Source organism: Pelodiscus sinensis, chromosome 1 (assembly GCF_052426305.1).
Source record: "Pelodiscus sinensis isolate ZL-2025 chromosome 1, ASM5242630v1, whole genome shotgun sequence".
Taxonomy (NCBI): Eukaryota; Metazoa; Chordata; order Testudines; family Trionychidae; genus Pelodiscus; species Pelodiscus sinensis.
Genome location: NC_143052.1, coordinates 227,195,958 through 227,214,152, shown reverse-complemented (window position 1 = coordinate 227,214,152; position 18,195 = coordinate 227,195,958). Strand labels below are relative to the sequence as shown.

The window sequence follows — 18,195 nt, the reverse complement described above, 5'->3', positions numbered from 1 at the left end:
TCTCACCAAAATCAACTGGAACTGTTCTTGTGAATGAAGAATCTAGAAATGGGCCCTAAGTCTTGTTTTAACGTCTTCAGGCATTATCAGGAAAAAAACCCTAATACAATTCAATAAAACCACCACTTTTAATTAAACAAATTTAACAGAAACCAGAGGCTCATTCCCTGCAACCAACAAGACACACAAAATAATCAGAAGACTTAGCATCCATTAAAAAAAATCCCTTTTTGATAATATGAAAAACAAACCCTTATCTCAAGTTTACTTCTTCCTCTGAGATTCTTCACGCTCCTTGTTTGGATCCACTAGAAAGTAGAAAAGCTAGACCAGCTTTGTTGCTTTTTCCCATGCCATTCTTCCTCCCTCTTTCTCCTCACCTCCTGCTTTTCACAGTAAACTCATGCAAAGATAACTTTGCTGGATTTGCAAACATGACGGCTGTTAAAGTTTTACACAATTTCTGGTCACCTGAGTACAAAGGCTGTTTTCTTAATAAGCTGTAGAAAGCTGTGTATTGACTTTTGCTGGACTCCTTATGTAGGCTATTTTATAGCGATTCCTATAGCAGCTCTCAACACTCTCGTAACTGAAATGACAAGCCCTGATTTCCAGCTTGTGGCCGCTAATGCTGGACTATATCACAGTGCCTTGGCATCCCTACCCCTCTCTCTGGCTTCCCACCATGTTGAGTTCAAAATGATGGGACTTGCATTTTACATTTTCATAAAAAAATTAGAAAAGTCATGTTCACTGTGAAGTCCCAGATGTTTGCTAGTGTCATGCCAGCTTTCCTTTCAATAATAACAAATTTCCCACTCTGTACTCGCGCCTTCTGGTCTTTGGATACACCAAACAGGGCACAGAGTGTATGGATTTGAGAAATAGTTTTCTGTTTCCAAATCTAGTTCTCTTCAGTTATACATGCCGGCAGGCAATCAGAAAATCTTTTCACCGAAGTACAAGTTGGGCATCAGTTTTGCCCAACCTGTGTTGGGAGTTCTGGGCATGAGGGGAGCTTAACAGAGAACTGTTTCAGCAACTGCTCTCCATAATGGCTGCAGGGCTGCCATCTCCTGCTGCATCCCCAGCACCACAGCATGAGCACCCTGCTCTGCACCCTCAGTCCAGCACAAGCCTGACCAACACCATGTCAAGGCAGCCCAGGCATACAGGACTTATGAGTGGCTGAGCAAGGCAAATAAACCCTGTGATGCTCTCCTTCTTCAACCCCTCTCTTGCGGAAACCTGCAACCCACATCTGCACCACCACGTGAGGAAAAACATGGACAGAAATGAAAGGAGAACATGGGTGCCAGAGGAAATGCTGTGCCAGGGGTACTACGCAGGCTATTGAATATTTCCTGGACTGTGTGTGATTTTATAATAGCACCTACTCTGTCCAACACTGAGGCTACGTCTAGACTGGCCCCTTCTCCGGAAAAGTCATGCAAAGCAGGTAAGTCAGAATAGGGAAATCCGCGGGGAATTTAAATATCCCCCGCGGGATTTAAATAAACATGGCCGCCGCTTTTTTTCCGGCTTGGGGAAAAGCCGGAAAAAAGCATCTAGACTGGCGCGATCCTCCGGAATAAAGCCCTTTTCTGGAGGATCTCTTATTCCTACTTTCAGTAAGAAAAAAGGAAAGTAGGAATAAGAGATCCTCTGGAAAAGGGCTTTATTCCGGAGGATCGCGCCAGTCTAGACGCTTTTTTCCGGCTTTTCTCCAAGCCGGAAAAAAAGCGGCGGACATGTTTATTTAAATCCCGCGGGGGATATTTAAATCCCCCGCGGATTTCCCTATTCTGAAGTTGGAAATTAACATGCCTCTTCTGGAGAAGGGGCCAATGTAGACGTAGCCTGAGTGTTTCACTATTTTAAGCCATGTTTTCAAATAAAACAGTCTATGTTATCAAGAAAATTTATTGCTATCACTGCAACACATCAAACTATTATGATTTGAAATAATAAAGCTAAACACAGAATCATAGATGCATAGAACTGAAAGGAACCTTGAGAAGTCATCATGTCCACTCATGCCAGGACCAAGTACTGTTTAGACCATCCCTGACAGATGCTTGTCTAACCTGCTCTTAAAAATCAACAATAATGGAGATTCCACAATCTCCCTAGATAATTTATTCCAGTGCTTAACCATCCTCAAAGCTAGGTAGTTTTTCCTAATTTCCAACCTAAATCTCCCTTGTTGCAATTTAAGTCCATTGCTTCTTATCTTATTATCAAAGGTTAAGGAGAATTATTTTTCTCCTTCTTCCCTTGAACCAACTTTTAGATACTTGAAGCCTCTTAGTCTTCTCTATTCTAGACTAAAGAAACCCAGTTCTTTCACTCTTTCCTCATAGGAAAGGTCTTTCTAGACCTTTAATAATTTCTGTTACTCTTCTTTGGACTTTTTCCAATTTGTCCACCTCTTTTCTAAGGCTACGTCTAGACTGCATCCCTTTTCCGTAAAAAGGATGCAAATTAGACACATCGCAATTGCAAATGAAGCGGGGATTTAAATCCCCCCCGCTTCATTTGCATAAAAATGTCTGCCGCTTTTTCCCAACTCGGAGCTTTGCTGGAAAAAAGCGTCAGTCTAGACGGGGATCTTTCGGAAAATAAAGCCTTTCTAAGAGGAATAAGGGATCTTTCGGAAAAGGCTTTATTTTCCGAAAGATCCCCGTCTAGACTGGCGCTTTTTTCCGGCAAAGCTCCGAGCCGGGAAAAAGCGGCAGCCATGTTTATGAAAATGAAGCAGGGGGACGATTTAAATCCCTGCTTCATTTGCAATTGCGATGTGTCTAATTTGCATCCCTTTTACGGAAAAGGGATGCAGTCTAGACACAGCCTATAATGTGGTGCTCAGAATTGGACAGAGTACTCTAGTTGAGGACCAAACAAGATGGAGTAGAGCAGAATTACTGCTTGTGTCTTGCTTACAACACTCATATTAATACATGCCATAATGACGTTTGCTTTTTTGCAACAGCATCACACTGTTGACTCATATTTAGCTTGTGATGCATTATGACCCCCAGATCTTTTTCTGCAGTACTCTTTTCTAGGCAGTCATTTTCCATTTTATATATGTGCAACTGATTGTTCCTGCCTATGTGCAGTACTTTGCATTTGTCTTTATTGAATTACATCCTGTTTATCTAAGACCATTTCTCCAGTTTGTCTAGCTAATTTTGAATTATAATTCTATCCCTCATAGTACTTGCAACCCTTGCCGCCTGCTTTGTATCATCCACACACTTATATAAGTCTACTTTCTATGACATTCTCTAAATCATTTAGTTATTGAAGAGAACTGATCCCTGAGGAGCCCCACTCATTATACCCTTCATGCATGACTGTGAATAATTGATAACTACTATCTGGAAAAGTTTATTGAACCAGTTATGCACCCACCTTATAATATCTCCATCTAGGTTGTAATTCCCTACTTTGTTAATGAGACAGTTATGCCAGATTGTATCAGAAGCTTTACTAAATTATAGATGTACCACATTTATCATTTTCCCCTTATCCACAAGACTTGTCAGCCTGTCAAAGACAGCTCTCAGGCTGGTTTGACATGATTTGTTCTTGACAAATCCATGCTGACTCTTTCTTAGCACCTTATTATCTTCTAGATGTTTGCAAATTGATTCCTTAATTATTTGCTTCCTTATCTTTCCTGGCATAGAAATTCAGCTGACAGGTCTGTAATTCCAGGTCTATAATTGTCCGGGTCATTCTTATTTCCCTTTTTATAGATGAACACTACATTTGCCCTTTCCCAGTCTTCTGGAATTCTCCTGTCTTCAGGTAATAGCTAATGGTTCAGATAGCTCCTCAGTCAGCCCTTTGAGTATTATATGATGTATTTTATCAGGCCTTGGTGACTTGAAGACATCTAACTTGGTTAAGTACTTTTTAACTTATTCTTTCTCTATGTGTAGAATGTTTTCTTGTTATCCTTTTTTTTGTCTCCAGCTAGTTTGAGCTTGTTTTGTGCACTGGCCTTTTAAATTATGCCCCTACATACTTGTGTTATTTGTTTATTAGAATACCTACCTGGCATTGTCCATGTCTGGCCTGCGGCAGGGGTGAAGCCATTCACCTCTGCACTAGCTTCTTCCTAATGCTGGTGTGTGTGTGTGTGTGGGGGGGGGGAAGGTCATGCACCCTAGCTGCTGGCTTTGCCCAGGGGGGTGGTCCTGGGGTGACAGGGGAGGGGCATGCACCCCTTGCTGCCAGCTTCACTCTTGGGCCAGCCCAAGGGTGGGGAGGGGGTGTTATCCACAGAAAATTCTTACACACTCCGGGGCAGTGGTGGGCAATAAAAAAAAATGGCAGCCCTCAAGGTTAGTCCCTGGTGGGCCACCACTGCTATGTTTACCTGCACCTCAGCTGGTATTAGAGGATCACAGCTCTGGTTGGTCGCAAATCACCATTCATGACCAATGCAAATGGAGGGAAGCATTGCGAACCAAGACGCCACTTCTCATCGCTTGCATTGACTGTAAACAATGATTCATGGCCAACCAGGACTGCGATCCTCCCATACCTGTAGAAGTGCAGGTAAACATGGAGGTCGGAGCCTTCCAGGATCTATCCCTCCAGACTGGATCCAGAATTTGACCACCATGACTCTAGGGGCACTCATCCTTACTTGTTCCTAGGACTCATACCCTTCCGTAGGTTTCGGCATAACCTTAAACTCTGCAGGTTTTTGAGGTCTTTTACCAGTGAAAGAACCTTACACAGTAATATTCCACTTAATCTCTATTTATTAATGATCAAAAACAGAATGCACACACCAAGCATATGGTGCTCACCAAACTTCCAATGAGACAGAGAACTTGTCTTGATGGTCTGTCAGGATCAGGTCCATCTGGGGGTCTCCAGTTTCAGCACAATGTCATTGGCGCAGGGTTGAGGTCTGGAAGCTCTGATTTTGGAGCTGTGTCCTGGAGTTGGTTCCCAAAGAGTTTCCTTTTTGGCCCCAGTTTACATAGTGAAACCTGAGTCCTGCTTAGCTCTGCCTTAACCAATTAGTTTAATTTTACTAACCAGTCATAACATACTGTAATGGAATTACCTAACCAATCAGACCCCACTGCCTTAGTTGATTTACACCTCGCAAAATTAATTAGAAAGCAGACAGAAACAATTAAAAACCAGACAGAGATCATACAGACAATAGGAAAGTGAGGACCATTATCACAGAATGAGGATTCTACAACCTCAACTGTTGATAAAGATCTGTTTCTTTATCTGGTGATATTGGTTGCCATTAGTTTGGAATCTCCTTCTTAGCATCCTGGTGTGATACTATTTTAATGCACTTTGGATGGAATGTGAGTGTATAACCTCAAACGTTACAGCTAATGGCTGCTCCTCTTCAATCTGGCTGCAGAGGAAGGCTTTAGGCCTTTCAATATGGCTACAGAAAAAACATATTTCTGGCCCGAGGACAGGGAGCGAGGCCATACTAGCCTCTCATCAGCGCTCCTTGGACCCAGCTCTGGGATGTGGGGGCCATGGAGGCTGCCTGCTGGTGCTTCCCAGGACTGGCCCAGGGACAGCGGGGGTCACACAGTGATCAGCAGCTACTCCCCAAGACTGGCTGGAATGTCAGCTGCTGCTGGCCACTGACTTCCTGCCGGCATGCTTGCTGCCCCCGTGGTCATTCTGCTTTATAATTCCCTCCCGCTAGACTCCTCCCTTTCTATTTTATGAGAAACAATCAAATTCCAGGCACATCCCATTTTCCTTTCACAATCAAAACCTGGCCTTGCTTTAAGTTAGGGTCAGAGGAAGCTGCATACCAAATTTGGTGATCCTTGGTCTTACCATTTAGAATGAGTTCTTGAACAAATGGATTCACAGACAAACAGACAGATGCACAATTCTAAAATATACAGATAGACTAGAAGGCTTACCTGGCATTGCTTAGGTCCTTAACTCAATAGTTGATATTTTTCTTCATTTAAAACATTGTTCTGGGGCGGGGCTGGGCATGGGGGGTTCAGTATAAAAAAAATATTGTTTGGTGTTCCTCACTCTTAAAAAGTTTAAGAAACACTGATTTAGTAGAAGTTCTAGAACAAACAGACCTACAGATGGACAGATAGACAGATACATGTTTCTAAAATATATAGTAAGATATTAATGCTTTGTATTTTGACCTTATTTCCACTTTCTATAGGTCTTTTTTTTTTTTTTTTTTTTTTTTTTTTTTAATTTTTAGATCATTGGATATCTCCTGGCTAAGCCAGAGTGGTCTCTTGTTATACTTCCTACCTTTCATACATTACAATATTTTACTCTTGTGTCCTTAATAATGTCAGGTGCAATTAAGTGTTCATAAGCAAACAGTACACTTGTATTTAGCTAGGCACAACATTTCAACAAATTCCATCTGTAAAACCACACTATCCCCCTTCTCCCACCACCCACATTCATTATTCATCATGGCATTCATTATAGTGCATGGTAATCAAGACCAGGACCCTCCCAAGCATTGCTCCTGCCCCTAAAATAAGCCAGTTCCCCCTCTTGCCCTCAAGCACATTCCTGCCTTTTTCCATTGGGCTGTGCAAGTCCACAGTGTGATACCACAGCGAATTCCTGAATTTTGCTGCCTTGATGCAACCAGCTCCCCCAGCGGTAGGTGCACTTTCTGAACGACAGTAATGGTTCAGTGTCCTCTCACTGGCATGGGTCCAGTTAGGGAAAATGGCTCAATTCTGGCTTTACAGAGGTGGAGAAGAGCCACAGTAATGTGCACAGCATTAATGACAATGAAATCCAAATGTGTCTGCAGACATCTCCAACAGGATTTCAATCTGCCTCAAACACATTTCACCATCATTCTGCACCTGCTGAGCATGTAATTAAACTATCTTGCATCAGGATCTCTGAATTCAAGACCGTTGGATAAGCGGAGGTGAAGATGGTACACTGGATCTCCTAGAAAAAAGTGAGGAAGGTAACATCATTTACTTCAATACTGTACGGTGGAACTTGTGTCTGAGACTGTCCATGACTATATATTTCCAATTGACAAAAAATGCTGCAATTGTGAATTTTTCCTGGGCAGCCCACACTGACATTCTGAAATTTACTTCTGTGGTCCACTGGTGCTTGTATAACATTGGAGTAGTATTCTTTGCATTTTATGCCCTCATAAGCATCTTGAGGAGGGAAAACCCCATTCTCCCAAAACCAGAAATTACTGCTGGAATATCTTTAATGCCTGCTACCTTGAGGAAAAGCACATTCCCGTCTGCCTCAGATTCCTCCACCACAACTTTACTAACTGTTGACTTGCCAATCCCAAACTGATTGACAATGGACTTGTAGCAGTCTGGAGTTGCCAGCTATCAGATGGCTATTGTGACCTGCTTCTGGATTGACAAGGATGACATTTGTTGTGTCTCTTTAAGCTGGAGTGGAAGGGTGAGCTGCTCACAATGCTCAAGAAGTGTTGCTTTCTTCCCGTGGATGTTCTGGATGCACTGCACGTCATCTCAGGTCTGCAAGAGACTGCATTTCCACCAGTCTCTGCTGATGGGCCTGCACCAGAAGCATTGGCCTATGAAGGAGACATCAAGAATTATGCCAGTTATTCTGAGAAATATGTCAGTGGGAGTGTGAGATGCCAGGCTACTCCTCCTCTAGCTCCATCAAGATCCTTTGGTGGAACAGACAAAGCAAGCAAAATGTCCACCAATGTCCTACAAATGTTCTGCCAGTTTCCTGACACAGGAGTGAAAGTACAAGCTAGACAGCTTAGTTAAAAGTCTACGCTTCCATGTTGGTGACTCTGGAGTTATGAACACAGAGACCAAAATGACTGCTTGGCAGGCTGTGTTAGCAGGCTGGTCAAACTTCCTGTATCATGCCGAGTGAGCAGTAAAATTTTCCACGCATCATGGTCCTAGAGTTAAGAGTGGCTACATTCCAGCCGGCCACTAAGGACTCTGTGATTTGGTTTGTTTCACTCTGGTCTGTGCATCTGGTCTGTGGAATCATGGCCAAGGCAGAGAACCAGATTTGCTGACAAGGGACTGAGGTGATTTAGCAGACGTACAATTGCTGAGGTAAACACATTTCGACACAGTACCAAAGTGAATCACCAGTTTGTTTTGAAATACAGGTTAGTATCTATAAACAAAGGGTTAAATCACGAGCTCTATCCTCCCACACAATCCTATTGATTTCTAAGACACTTTGAGTAACATGAATGGAAACTATCTTGGTGATTCAGTTCTATGTAATCAATGATTTCTTTGAATTTAAAGCCAGTAAGAACAATATCTCTGGGCCGAAGCCTGAGCTCACTGTTGAGGCCAAATTACACGGATACAACTGGGACAGAATATGGCCCAGAGATAATGTTCAGGTCTACTGATCAGAGCTAAAAGGCAGGGTGGGCATGTGTAGGGTGAGAACAAGGAGAGGAATGTCTGTTTCACGTTGTCCAGTGTAATTTTGCCCTGACTATGGCTGTCAGCATTCAGCCTGAAATCATTTAAATGCTACCTTGCTGCTTTTTTTTTCTGGTCTGTGATGGCCTCTCTGCTCTTTCCTTGGTTAAAGAAAGCCCTGGTCACTGTCTCCTTCTTTGTCACACCAGCAAAAAGGGAATGTCCCACAGCATGGCTGCAGCCAGGGCTTCCACACGTTGTTGCACCCAGAGAGCTGCTGTGGGACAGGAGTCAGGGTCTGGCGATGCTCCTTCACTGCTCTTTCAATTCTGCTTATTACTGTGTCAAACAGGGGCTCAGTGGAGGGAGACAGAGGTTTAGACTCAGACGGGTCTCTGGAGAGGTCAAAGAGCAAAGGAGGGTCATGATGGGTTACGTCTTCCCCAAAGCAATGGCACATTCCACCTCTGTAACAGGCTCCAGCGCCTTCTGGCTGGAATATTGGAGTTGTAAAATGAGCCTTCCACAGCGCCCCACCTGCCAGGAGAGAATCTTGTTCAAGTAACAAAGATGGACACACACTAGACAGAACTCTACTAAGGACAGTATTTTCCTTGTATAGCTCAATGTCCAATGTGCTTCAGGAACAGCCCAGGGAACTACAAGTTGTGGACTACAAACTGTTGGCATGTACCCTGTGCCCCCTAGCAGGGTCTCAGCAGTGGCTGCAGGCAGAGAGGAGGGGTGGCTGAACTGTAATACTGTTTTTGTTCTTTACAGGTAGGACCAAAAAAGGCTTTCAGAGCCCCCATGAGAGGAGTTTAAGTGACACAAAGGAAGAATATGGACTTATTTGTTGTGGAGCTTAGCTACTGTGGGAGTTAGAACATGTTTGTAAGGGGGGGGTCGTGCTGTACAATGTACGCTCTGCTCTCCCAGCAGGGTCTCAGCACTGACTGAGCTGGGAGCACATAGGCTGCAAGCAGAGAGGAGGCTGCTGACCTGTCATCCTGCTCTGTGTTCTTTACAGAATAAAGCCTGTTCCTGGTGATTTGTCTCAGTGAGTCTGGTCTGAGATATACACACTGACACACAATGCAGAGCACACAAAGGAGCCTCAGGTCTAGACTCTCAAAGCTGTATAAAAAGTCACAAGGCTTTGAATAATGTCATACTGGTCTAGTAAACAGGAGGGGAGACAAAGGCTGCAAAAGCTTTTATTCTGCTCACCTCAAGGAAAAAATCCAAGGTGACCATGCAACTATCTATTTATTGGGAACTAACTAAACTCCAGAACAGCCCTTTCCAAAAGGAGCTAAACTGGTTATTTAAAAAAAACGGGACTATGTAGCACTTTAAAAACTAACAAGATGGTTTATTAGGTGATGAGCTTTCATGGGCCAGACCCACTTTCTCAGATCAAATTGGGGAAGAAAATAGGCATGACCATATATACCAAAGGGATACAATAAAAAAAGTGAACACATATAAAAAGGACAAATCAAATTTCAGAACAGAGGGGAGATGAGGAGGGGGAAGGTAAATGTCTGTGAGCTAATGATATTAGAGGTGATAATTGGGGAAGCTATCTTTGTAATGGGTAAGATAATTAGTGTCTTTGTTAAGACCCCGGCGTAAAGTGTCAAATTTAAGCATGAATGACAGTTCAGAGGTTTCTCTTTCAAGTTTGGTGTTAAAATGTCTTTGAAGCAGTATGCAGGTAATCAAGTTGTTGAGACAATGCCCTTTCTGGGCATTGTTTGTTATGTCATCATGTGCCAACAGTGTCCATCTGCTATGTACATTGGACAAACGTCTCAGACACTTCGCCAAAGAATCAATGCACACAAAATGGATATCAGACAGTATCACAAAGAAAAAACAGTTTCTTGCCATTTCAAACAGAAGGGGCATTGTCTCAATGACTTGATTACCTGCATACTGCTTCAAAGACATTTTAACACCAAACTTGAAAGAGAAACCTCTGAACTGTCATTCATGCTTAAATTTGACACTTTACACTGGGGTCTTAACAAAGACACTAATTATCTTACCCATTACAAAGATAGCTTTCCCAATTATCACCTCTAATATCATTAGCTCACAGACATTTACCTTCCCCCTCCTCATCTCCCCTCTGTTCTGAAATTTGATTTGTCCTTTTTATATGTGTTCACTTTTTTTATTGTATCCCTTTGGTATATATGGTCATGCCTATTTTCTTCCACAAATTGATCTGAGGAAGTGGGTCTGGCCCACGAAAGCTCATCACCTAATAAACCATCTTGTTAGTCTTTAAAGTGCTACATAGTCCTGTTTTTTGTTTCAGCTAGACTAGACTAACACGGCTACATCTCTATGGTTATTTTAAGGCAGTGATCTGTAGGATCATACTTAAAACCATTTCTTTTCACAGCAACTGGTACCCTCATTTACCCTTGCTGGAGATGATTATCTTAGCTCTATGGGGGAGGGACCAGATCTTCCTTTGTGTGGACTGCATATTGTTTGGAAGTTGTACTCAAATAGCTATGTTGAATAGGTGGTTCCATCTACGCAAGTCCCTCACTGACTCTCAATGCCATAGAGGAGCACTGGTCTTGTGTGACAAGTTATGCAATGTGGCAACTACTGCTCTATAAATTGTTAGATGAAAAACCAGTGCTCCTTTTTGTTCTGGATTACATTCCCCCTCTCTGCTTCACAGATGTTTAATCAGCTCAAAATCCTGCCCCTTAAAATTGCCCGGTGAACCCAGATAGCCAGAGGGAAAATGTTATTCACAATGTAGTCACAAGGGCATTGGGAGCCCATGAGGGTCATTGTCAGACTTGTGTGGATGGAACTACTTCTTTAAAATGACATGTGTTAGTCTGTTTCAGCTAAACCAGCAAGGCGTCAGATGGCACTTTAAAGACTAACAAATGTATTAGGTATTAGGGCATAAGTTTTCATCAGATACAACTCACTTGCTTAGATGCTGAAAAGAAAAGAAAAAAGGTAGAGATACAGAGGCCAGGTCCATACTAGACTGGGAAGGCTGGCTTAAGATATTCAACTCCAGTTACATAAATAACATAGCTGGAGTTGAAATACCTTAAGATGGGCTTGGTGTCATCTTCACAGTGGGAGGTCGATGAGAACAAATGCTCTGATTGGCCTCCCTTACTCCTTTGCGCACTGCGAGGAGTGCCAGCACCGATTGGAGCCACATTCAGCCTTCAAGTTAGCAGGTCTGGTAAAGATGTCCTAAGTGAAATGCCAGAAGATTGCTCTCCGGCGCATAAGTATAGACGTGGCTAGAAATGGGAGTGTGACATCAGCGTTAATTAAGTCAGAGTGGATGTGACTAATCTCCAAGGGTATGTCTACACTACCCCGCTAGTTCGAACTAGTGGGGTAATGTAGGCATACCACACTTGCAAATGAAGCCCGGGATTTGAATTTCCCGGGCTTCATTTGCATAAGCGGGGCGCCGCCATTTTTAAAACCCCGCTGGTTCAAACCCCGTGTAGCGCGGCTACACGGGGCACGAACGAGGTAGTTCAAACTAGGCTTCCTAGTTCGAACTACCGTTACTCCTCGTGGAATGAGGAGTAACAGTAGTTCGAACTAGGAAGCCTAGTTCGAACTACCTAGTTCGTGCCCCGTGTAGCCGCGCTGCACGGGGTTTGAACCAGCGGGGTTTTAAAAATGACGGCACACCGCTTATGCAAATGAAGCCTGGGAAATTCAAATCCCGGGCTTCATTTGCAAGTGCGGTATGCCTACATTACCCTCCTAGTTCGAACTAGCGAGGTAGTGTAGACATACCCCAATAGTGATGAGCAAGTGAGAGTACCTGAGGGAGAAATCACCTGTTGTAATGTGAAAACCACTCCATGTGTCTATTTAAACCTTTTATCAGGGTGCCAAATTGAATTCCAGCTCAGTAGTTTCTCATTGCAGTCTGTTTTTGAAGTTTTTGGATAAGGGCTATTCTCAGGCAAAAAATAATAAACAAACAAAAACAAAAAACAAACAAAAAACAGCCTCAATGGGTCCAGAATGTCTTCTATTTGGGGAGCAGGCTATTGATCAATCTCTAATTCAGAGTTCTTTTCTTAGGGAAGTTTGTTTGTTTCAGGGCTGTGGTCATATGTAAGAAATGCACTGCCGCTGCTGTCAATTAGCATAATTAAAGAAAGATGTTTCATAGCTGAGCCTTATAAAGGAGAACATGCAAATAAACAGAGAACATGGAACTTTTGAAAATAGTCAAACACCTTAATCTTAAAAATCCCAGGCTATGTCCATGAACACTCTGTTGATAACTCTCCTGATGCTTATGCAGCAAAGAAAGCACTGGCTGTAATGAGGTAGCACCACTATTCCTGTGGGCTCAGAGCCAGATTTGTAAAGGTATTTAGGCATCTAAAGATACAGATGGACATCTTGTGGGATTTCAAGACTTACATGACGTCCTAGCTGAGTCTTTATGTTCTTAAATGTGCCTTTAAAAATCCAACCTTTAGTATAGCCATGAATCATATTCTTTTATATCAGAAGAAAGTGTGAGAACTACCAACTCAGCTATCCAGGACTCTTCAGAAGTGCAGTGTCAAGATAACAGGTAATGCCGGATATTTTTCCTGTTCTATTCTATTTAGGTTTTTATACTGTGTTCACCACTGTGCTATCTGAGCTCCTTCTAGTTCTGCAGTAAGCAACATGATGAACATGTCAAGTGTTTGTCCTCTTGCCCTCTCCCTAGGAACCCAAGCATGTGCAGTATGGTATTTTGTTTGGACTTTTCTTTTAGGACATAACAAACTGCTCTATATTTACTTCCCTATTGTTTCAGTTTCATAGATCTGAAAGCCAAAAGGAACTATTAAATCACCCAATTTACTTGTTGTGGGGAGACTGTTTATACTCACTGTCCTTTTGGTGCCACCGTACCGCATGTAAATATACCCCACAGTAGTGAAACATGAATTCATGCTCCGAGTGCTGAACTGTTCCCTGCAGCAAGGGCATCAAGTTTCGGCCGTCGACCACCCTAATGTGATGGAGAGAATGGAAGTCATCATACTGGGTGGAGTACATTCTGTACTCAGTATTACTGCAAATAGCAATTCTTAAACAAGCCACCATTAGACTCAGGAAACATTGACATTTTAATTTATAAAATTTGATGAAAAATTTCAGCCAACTCTGAGTCAGTGGAACTAATGCTTAATAGTTCCCACCTGCAGGGTGCCTTTGGTCCTAGGGTCTCAGAACACAAGTACATTACAAAAACATCACCATGGTGATGTAATTAACATGATCATTTTAACAAAGGAGTAAAGTGTAATCAAAGAGAAATTCATTCTTTCAAACTTGGGTGATTAAAGCTGAAGTCAATGGGAGGCGCTCAGAACTTCTGAAGAATCAAGTGGCATATAGATGATTAAAGGTGGATTTTGGAGCCTCACCTTAAGTACCAAAGTTTTATAAGTTGGTCTACATGTCTGGCCTGTACTTATCTAATGGTAAAGCCAGAAATAGGACTCAAAGGTGCCTAGGCTCCCAGTCCTTTCCTTCATGTTCTAACAAAACATTACTGCCTCCCATTTCCTTCTAATACAGGAGGGTCTTCTTAAGAAAATTAGACTCATCCCAGAAATTGCACATATACATTGGTTTCTACTGTTTGGTTATGAAAGAAAACTGAATTTAAATATACTGTGATTAATTCTATTTCTTTCTGTACAAGTAAACTTGTCTCCTTTGTGTTTTCTTTAAAAACCTATTCTGTATGGGTATGTCTACACTACCCCCCTAGTTTGAACTAGGGGGGGTAATGTAGTCATACGGAGTTGCAAATGAAGCCCGGGATTTGAATTTCCTGGGCTTCATTTGCATAAAGCCAGCTGGCGCCATTTTTAAATTCCGGCTAGTTCAGACTTCATTTGTAACTCCGTATGACTACATTACCCCCCCTAGTTCGAACTGGGGGGTAGTGTAGACATACCCATACAGAATAGGTAGAGCTAAGCAAAAAGAAAGATAAAGACACTTGTTTTTTAAAACAGTATGACAATGTCCCTTTAAAAACACACAACTAAAACAAAACTTGCATATATCAGGATGAGCAACATACCAAGCTTTTGACTACAGTGGAAATGGAACAAATATGGTTAATGAAGCAGCCTCTATACCTGTCCTGAGGCATTATTCCTCCAGCCAGGTGAGCCACTGTGGGGTAAATATCCATGAGACTTGTAGGTTCATCAATAACTGTATCTGCAGTCAATACTCCAGGCCATCTAATGATCCCTGGCACACGGATCCCTCCTTCCCAGCCTCCCATGCCTTTTCCACCTGTTGTAAGAGAAATGGTGCCAGAAACACTGAGTCATTAGGACTGAGACAGGTTATTATGAATTTATAGATTGGAATATGATATTCCAACACTCTTTACATGAAAATAAATCACACTAAATCTAGGAATACAAGGAAAGCCAAGATTTAAGGCACTGCTTACTTTGCTCTTCCCAGCTGCATATTACAGGTGTGAAAGTAGAAAGAATTATATTGTAAGAGAAAGATGAATTATACTGTAATAATTGAATAAGTTGAAGGAACACTGTTTGTCTCTGAAGAGGAAAGTATGTTAATGTTGTTTGTAGGTATGCAGATCAGAGTGCTAGCCAGGTGGGCCTAGGATAAAAGGAAAGGGAACATTAGGTTTTAGGCAGAAAACAATTGAGATAACCAGGGAGATATGGACAGGAGATTGCTGTGTGCTTGATGTGGAAATGAAAATACTTGACTAGCCTCATACTAATCATGTGAAGTTTTGCCTCTCTTTTAATCTTGTTAACTTGGCTTTCTTTTGACTGTATAAATCAAGGGGTTTGAACCTTGTGTGGGACTCACATTTTCTGGGTGCATTAGCAGAGCGGCTTTGCTAATAAACAGAGCGGACTGACAAATCTGTGAGTCCTGTCTGACTTTGACACAGGCATCTTTCTATATTAGGCCATTCTTTCCTATGGCCTCTAATGCATTTCATGGTTGTGAGGCACTTTGGGCAAAGGAGTAGCAACTCTACTCTTCAAATCCCCAAAAGAAACAAAATTCAGATCTGTAACATTCATTTAAAGTGGAATGTTGTGATACAAATATAAATTAACTGCAACAGAGGACACCTTGACTGCTAAGATCGTGAAATGAGGAGTAACGGTAGTTCGAACTAGGAAGCCTAGTTCGAACTACCTAGTTCATGCCCCGTGTAGCCGCGCTGCACGGGGTTCGAACCAGTGGGGTTTTAAAAATGGCGGCTCCCCGCTTATGCAAATGAAGCCCGGGAAATTCAAATCCCGGGCTTCATTTGCAAGTGCGGTATGCCTACATTACCCTGCTAGTTCGAACTAGCGGGGTAGTGTAGACATACCCTTAGTGTGAGCAGCAAGCTACTAGTCTAGAAGATTGGGGTTCAGTTCTCTGTTTTGCCTAGATGTCCTTTGTGACATTGGGAAAGTCATCCCGTGTGCCTTAATTCCCCATCTGTAAAAATGAAGATTTTAGTCCACATTTCAGATTGTGCTCAGAGTAATGTTATAAGCATAGACACTGGTTAGTCTAAAAATTGGAAACTATCTGGGTCTTCCCTGGTTTCAGTTGCCTTTCTGAGCACCACGATAAGGGAGAATATATTTTTTTCTAAATACATTTGGACCTACTTATAGCATTTTCATTCCTAAAATAAGACCCCACAGACAGACTGTTTGCAGAATTCTCACCTTTGTAGATTCCATTCCAACCACCCAGCTGGACATTGTGGTTTTGAGCTTCCAAGGATCCTCCATGGTCAGATGTGAAATAAGTGAATGTGTTGTTTGTCAAACCTTCTTTGTCAACAGCATCCAGAATTCTGCCTGTAAATAAAGAAAAAAAACCATGCTGCTCAGTACAGAGAAATAGGGTTACAAATATATCATTAAGGAACAAAGACTGAAGTGCAGGAAGGGATGGTTCCAGGCAGGAAAGAAGGAAGACTATCAAGGAATGGTTCAATAAAGAACTAGATAAACTCATGGAGGTTAGGTCCACCAATGGCTATTAGCCAGGATGGGTAGGAATGGTGTCCCTAGCCTCTGTTTGCCAGAAGCTGGGAATGGGTGACAGGGGATGGATCACTTGATGATTCCCTGTTCTGTTCATTTTCTCTGGGGCACCTGGCATTGGCTACTGTTGCAAGACAGGATACAGGGCTAGATGGACCTTTGGTCTGACCCAGTATGGCTGATCTTATGTCTTTGCATGAAATCTTGGTAGACTGCTTATACAGTACTATCTAACAGGAACAGACACTGTTTAATTCAAGTCCCATGTAGTATATAAGGGTATGTCTACACTACCCCGCTAGTTCGAACTAGCGGGGTAATGTAGGCATACCGCACTTGCAAATGAAGCCCGGGATTTGAATTTCCCGGGCTTCATTTGCATAAGCCGGCCGGCGCCATTTTTAAATGCCGGCTTGTTCGAACCCCGTGCTGCGCGGCTACATGCGGCATGGGCTAGATAGTTCGAACTAGCAAGCCATTCCGAACTATCTGTACGCCTCGTGGAACAAACGCCTCGTGGAACGAGGTGTACAGATAGTTCGGAATGGCTTGCTAGTTCGAACTATCTAGCCCGTGCCGCGTGTAGCCGCACGGCACGGGGTTCGAACAAGCCGGCATTTAAAAATGGCGCCGGCCGGCTTATGCAAATGAAGCCCGGGAAATTCAAATCCCGGGCTTCATTTGCAAGTGCGGTATGCCTACATTACCACCCTAGTTCGAACTAGGGTGGTAGTGTAGACATACCCTAAGGGTTACATTGCATTTTTGTTTATTTAATCTACTTTGACCTGTTTGGTATTACTTATCACTTAAAATCTACCTTTCTATACTTAATAAATCCATTTACATTTTATCTAAAAGAGTGTGGCTTGAATGATGTGCTTGGGGGAAAATCTCAGCTCAGGAATAAGAATTGGTGCATGTCTGCTTTCCTTTGTACAAGTGGTGGACTGGGTAAGAACTCATACACTGGTCAGGCTTTTGACCAGAGCAGAATGCTACAGGTTTGTGGTCCCAGGCTGTGGAGTTGGGGAGAAGCCTTCAGGTAACTGCAGCTGGTTGTATCCCTGCCTGGACCTCGCAGGATTGGGAGAGGTCTTCAGCTTGCCACACAGTATGAAAGAAACCCAGCCTGGTGAGAGAAAGGGCTCAGTGGTACCCCAGTTCCAAATTGCACCCCAGGAGGAATAAATCATGACTGCTACAGGCAGTGTAAATCTACTATCATTGTAAATTATAACAAGATCTCTTTTTAATTTTTTGAGACAACTTTGAATAAATAAAGTTGGTCTCATTCATAAAGACCACTTACCCACCATCCAATCCATCTCTTCCACATTATCTCCATATAAACCGTGTCTACTTTTCCCAAGAAACCTCTCTGTGGTGACGAGAGGAGTGTGCACATGTAAAAAGGAAACAAAGAGGAGGAATGGCCCATGCTTGTTTCTAAAAACAAAACAAAAAATAAATTGTCATGGCCTCAAAAAAGTAAATTTTAAGTGAACAACTAACCCCTGAAAAACAAATGTCCTTGAAATATTTTACTCTGTGTTTATTCAGTGTTATGTGTGTCGTGTTTGTACTGTGAGCTAGGGGTGGTGTAATTTCCTTGTATTTGTACACCTGCTCGCATTCTCATCAAGCTAGTGTGAGTATAAATAGAAGTGCAG

At 42.5% G+C, this 18,195-nt stretch overlaps 2 protein-coding genes across 8 annotated transcripts in view; both read right to left on the bottom strand.

Moving 5' to 3' along the window:
• Positions 1–442, bottom strand: part of LOC102455433 (arylsulfatase H) — a 34,335-nt gene extending 33,893 nt beyond the window's left edge. Inside the window, exon 1 of the mRNA XM_006112252.5 lies at positions 252–442. The gene's annotated coding sequence lies outside the window, so the exon portion shown is untranslated. The remainder of the gene's footprint in view (positions 1–251) is intronic.
• A 4,321-nt stretch (positions 443–4,763) lies between these two features.
• The window catches only part of LOC102455184 (arylsulfatase H-like), a 28,830-nt gene continuing 15,398 nt past the window's right edge, over positions 4,764–18,195 (bottom strand). For 5 of the 7 annotated variants that reach the window (XM_075915599.2, XM_075915582.2, XM_075915566.2 and 2 more), the window contains 5 exons: positions 17,835–17,971; positions 16,199–16,333; positions 14,612–14,774; positions 13,346–13,467; positions 4,764–8,963 (listed from right to left, as the gene is read on the bottom strand). In XM_075915599.2, the coding sequence (XP_075771714.2) occupies positions 8,593–8,963; positions 13,346–13,467; positions 14,612–14,774; positions 16,199–16,333; positions 17,835–17,971 (928 nt within the window). In that variant the 3' untranslated portion in view covers positions 4,764–8,592. The remainder of the gene's footprint in view (positions 8,964–13,345; positions 13,468–14,611; positions 14,775–16,198; positions 16,334–17,834; positions 17,972–18,195) is intronic. The other 2 variants (XM_075915602.2, XM_025188993.3) reach the window with 2 other exon arrangements.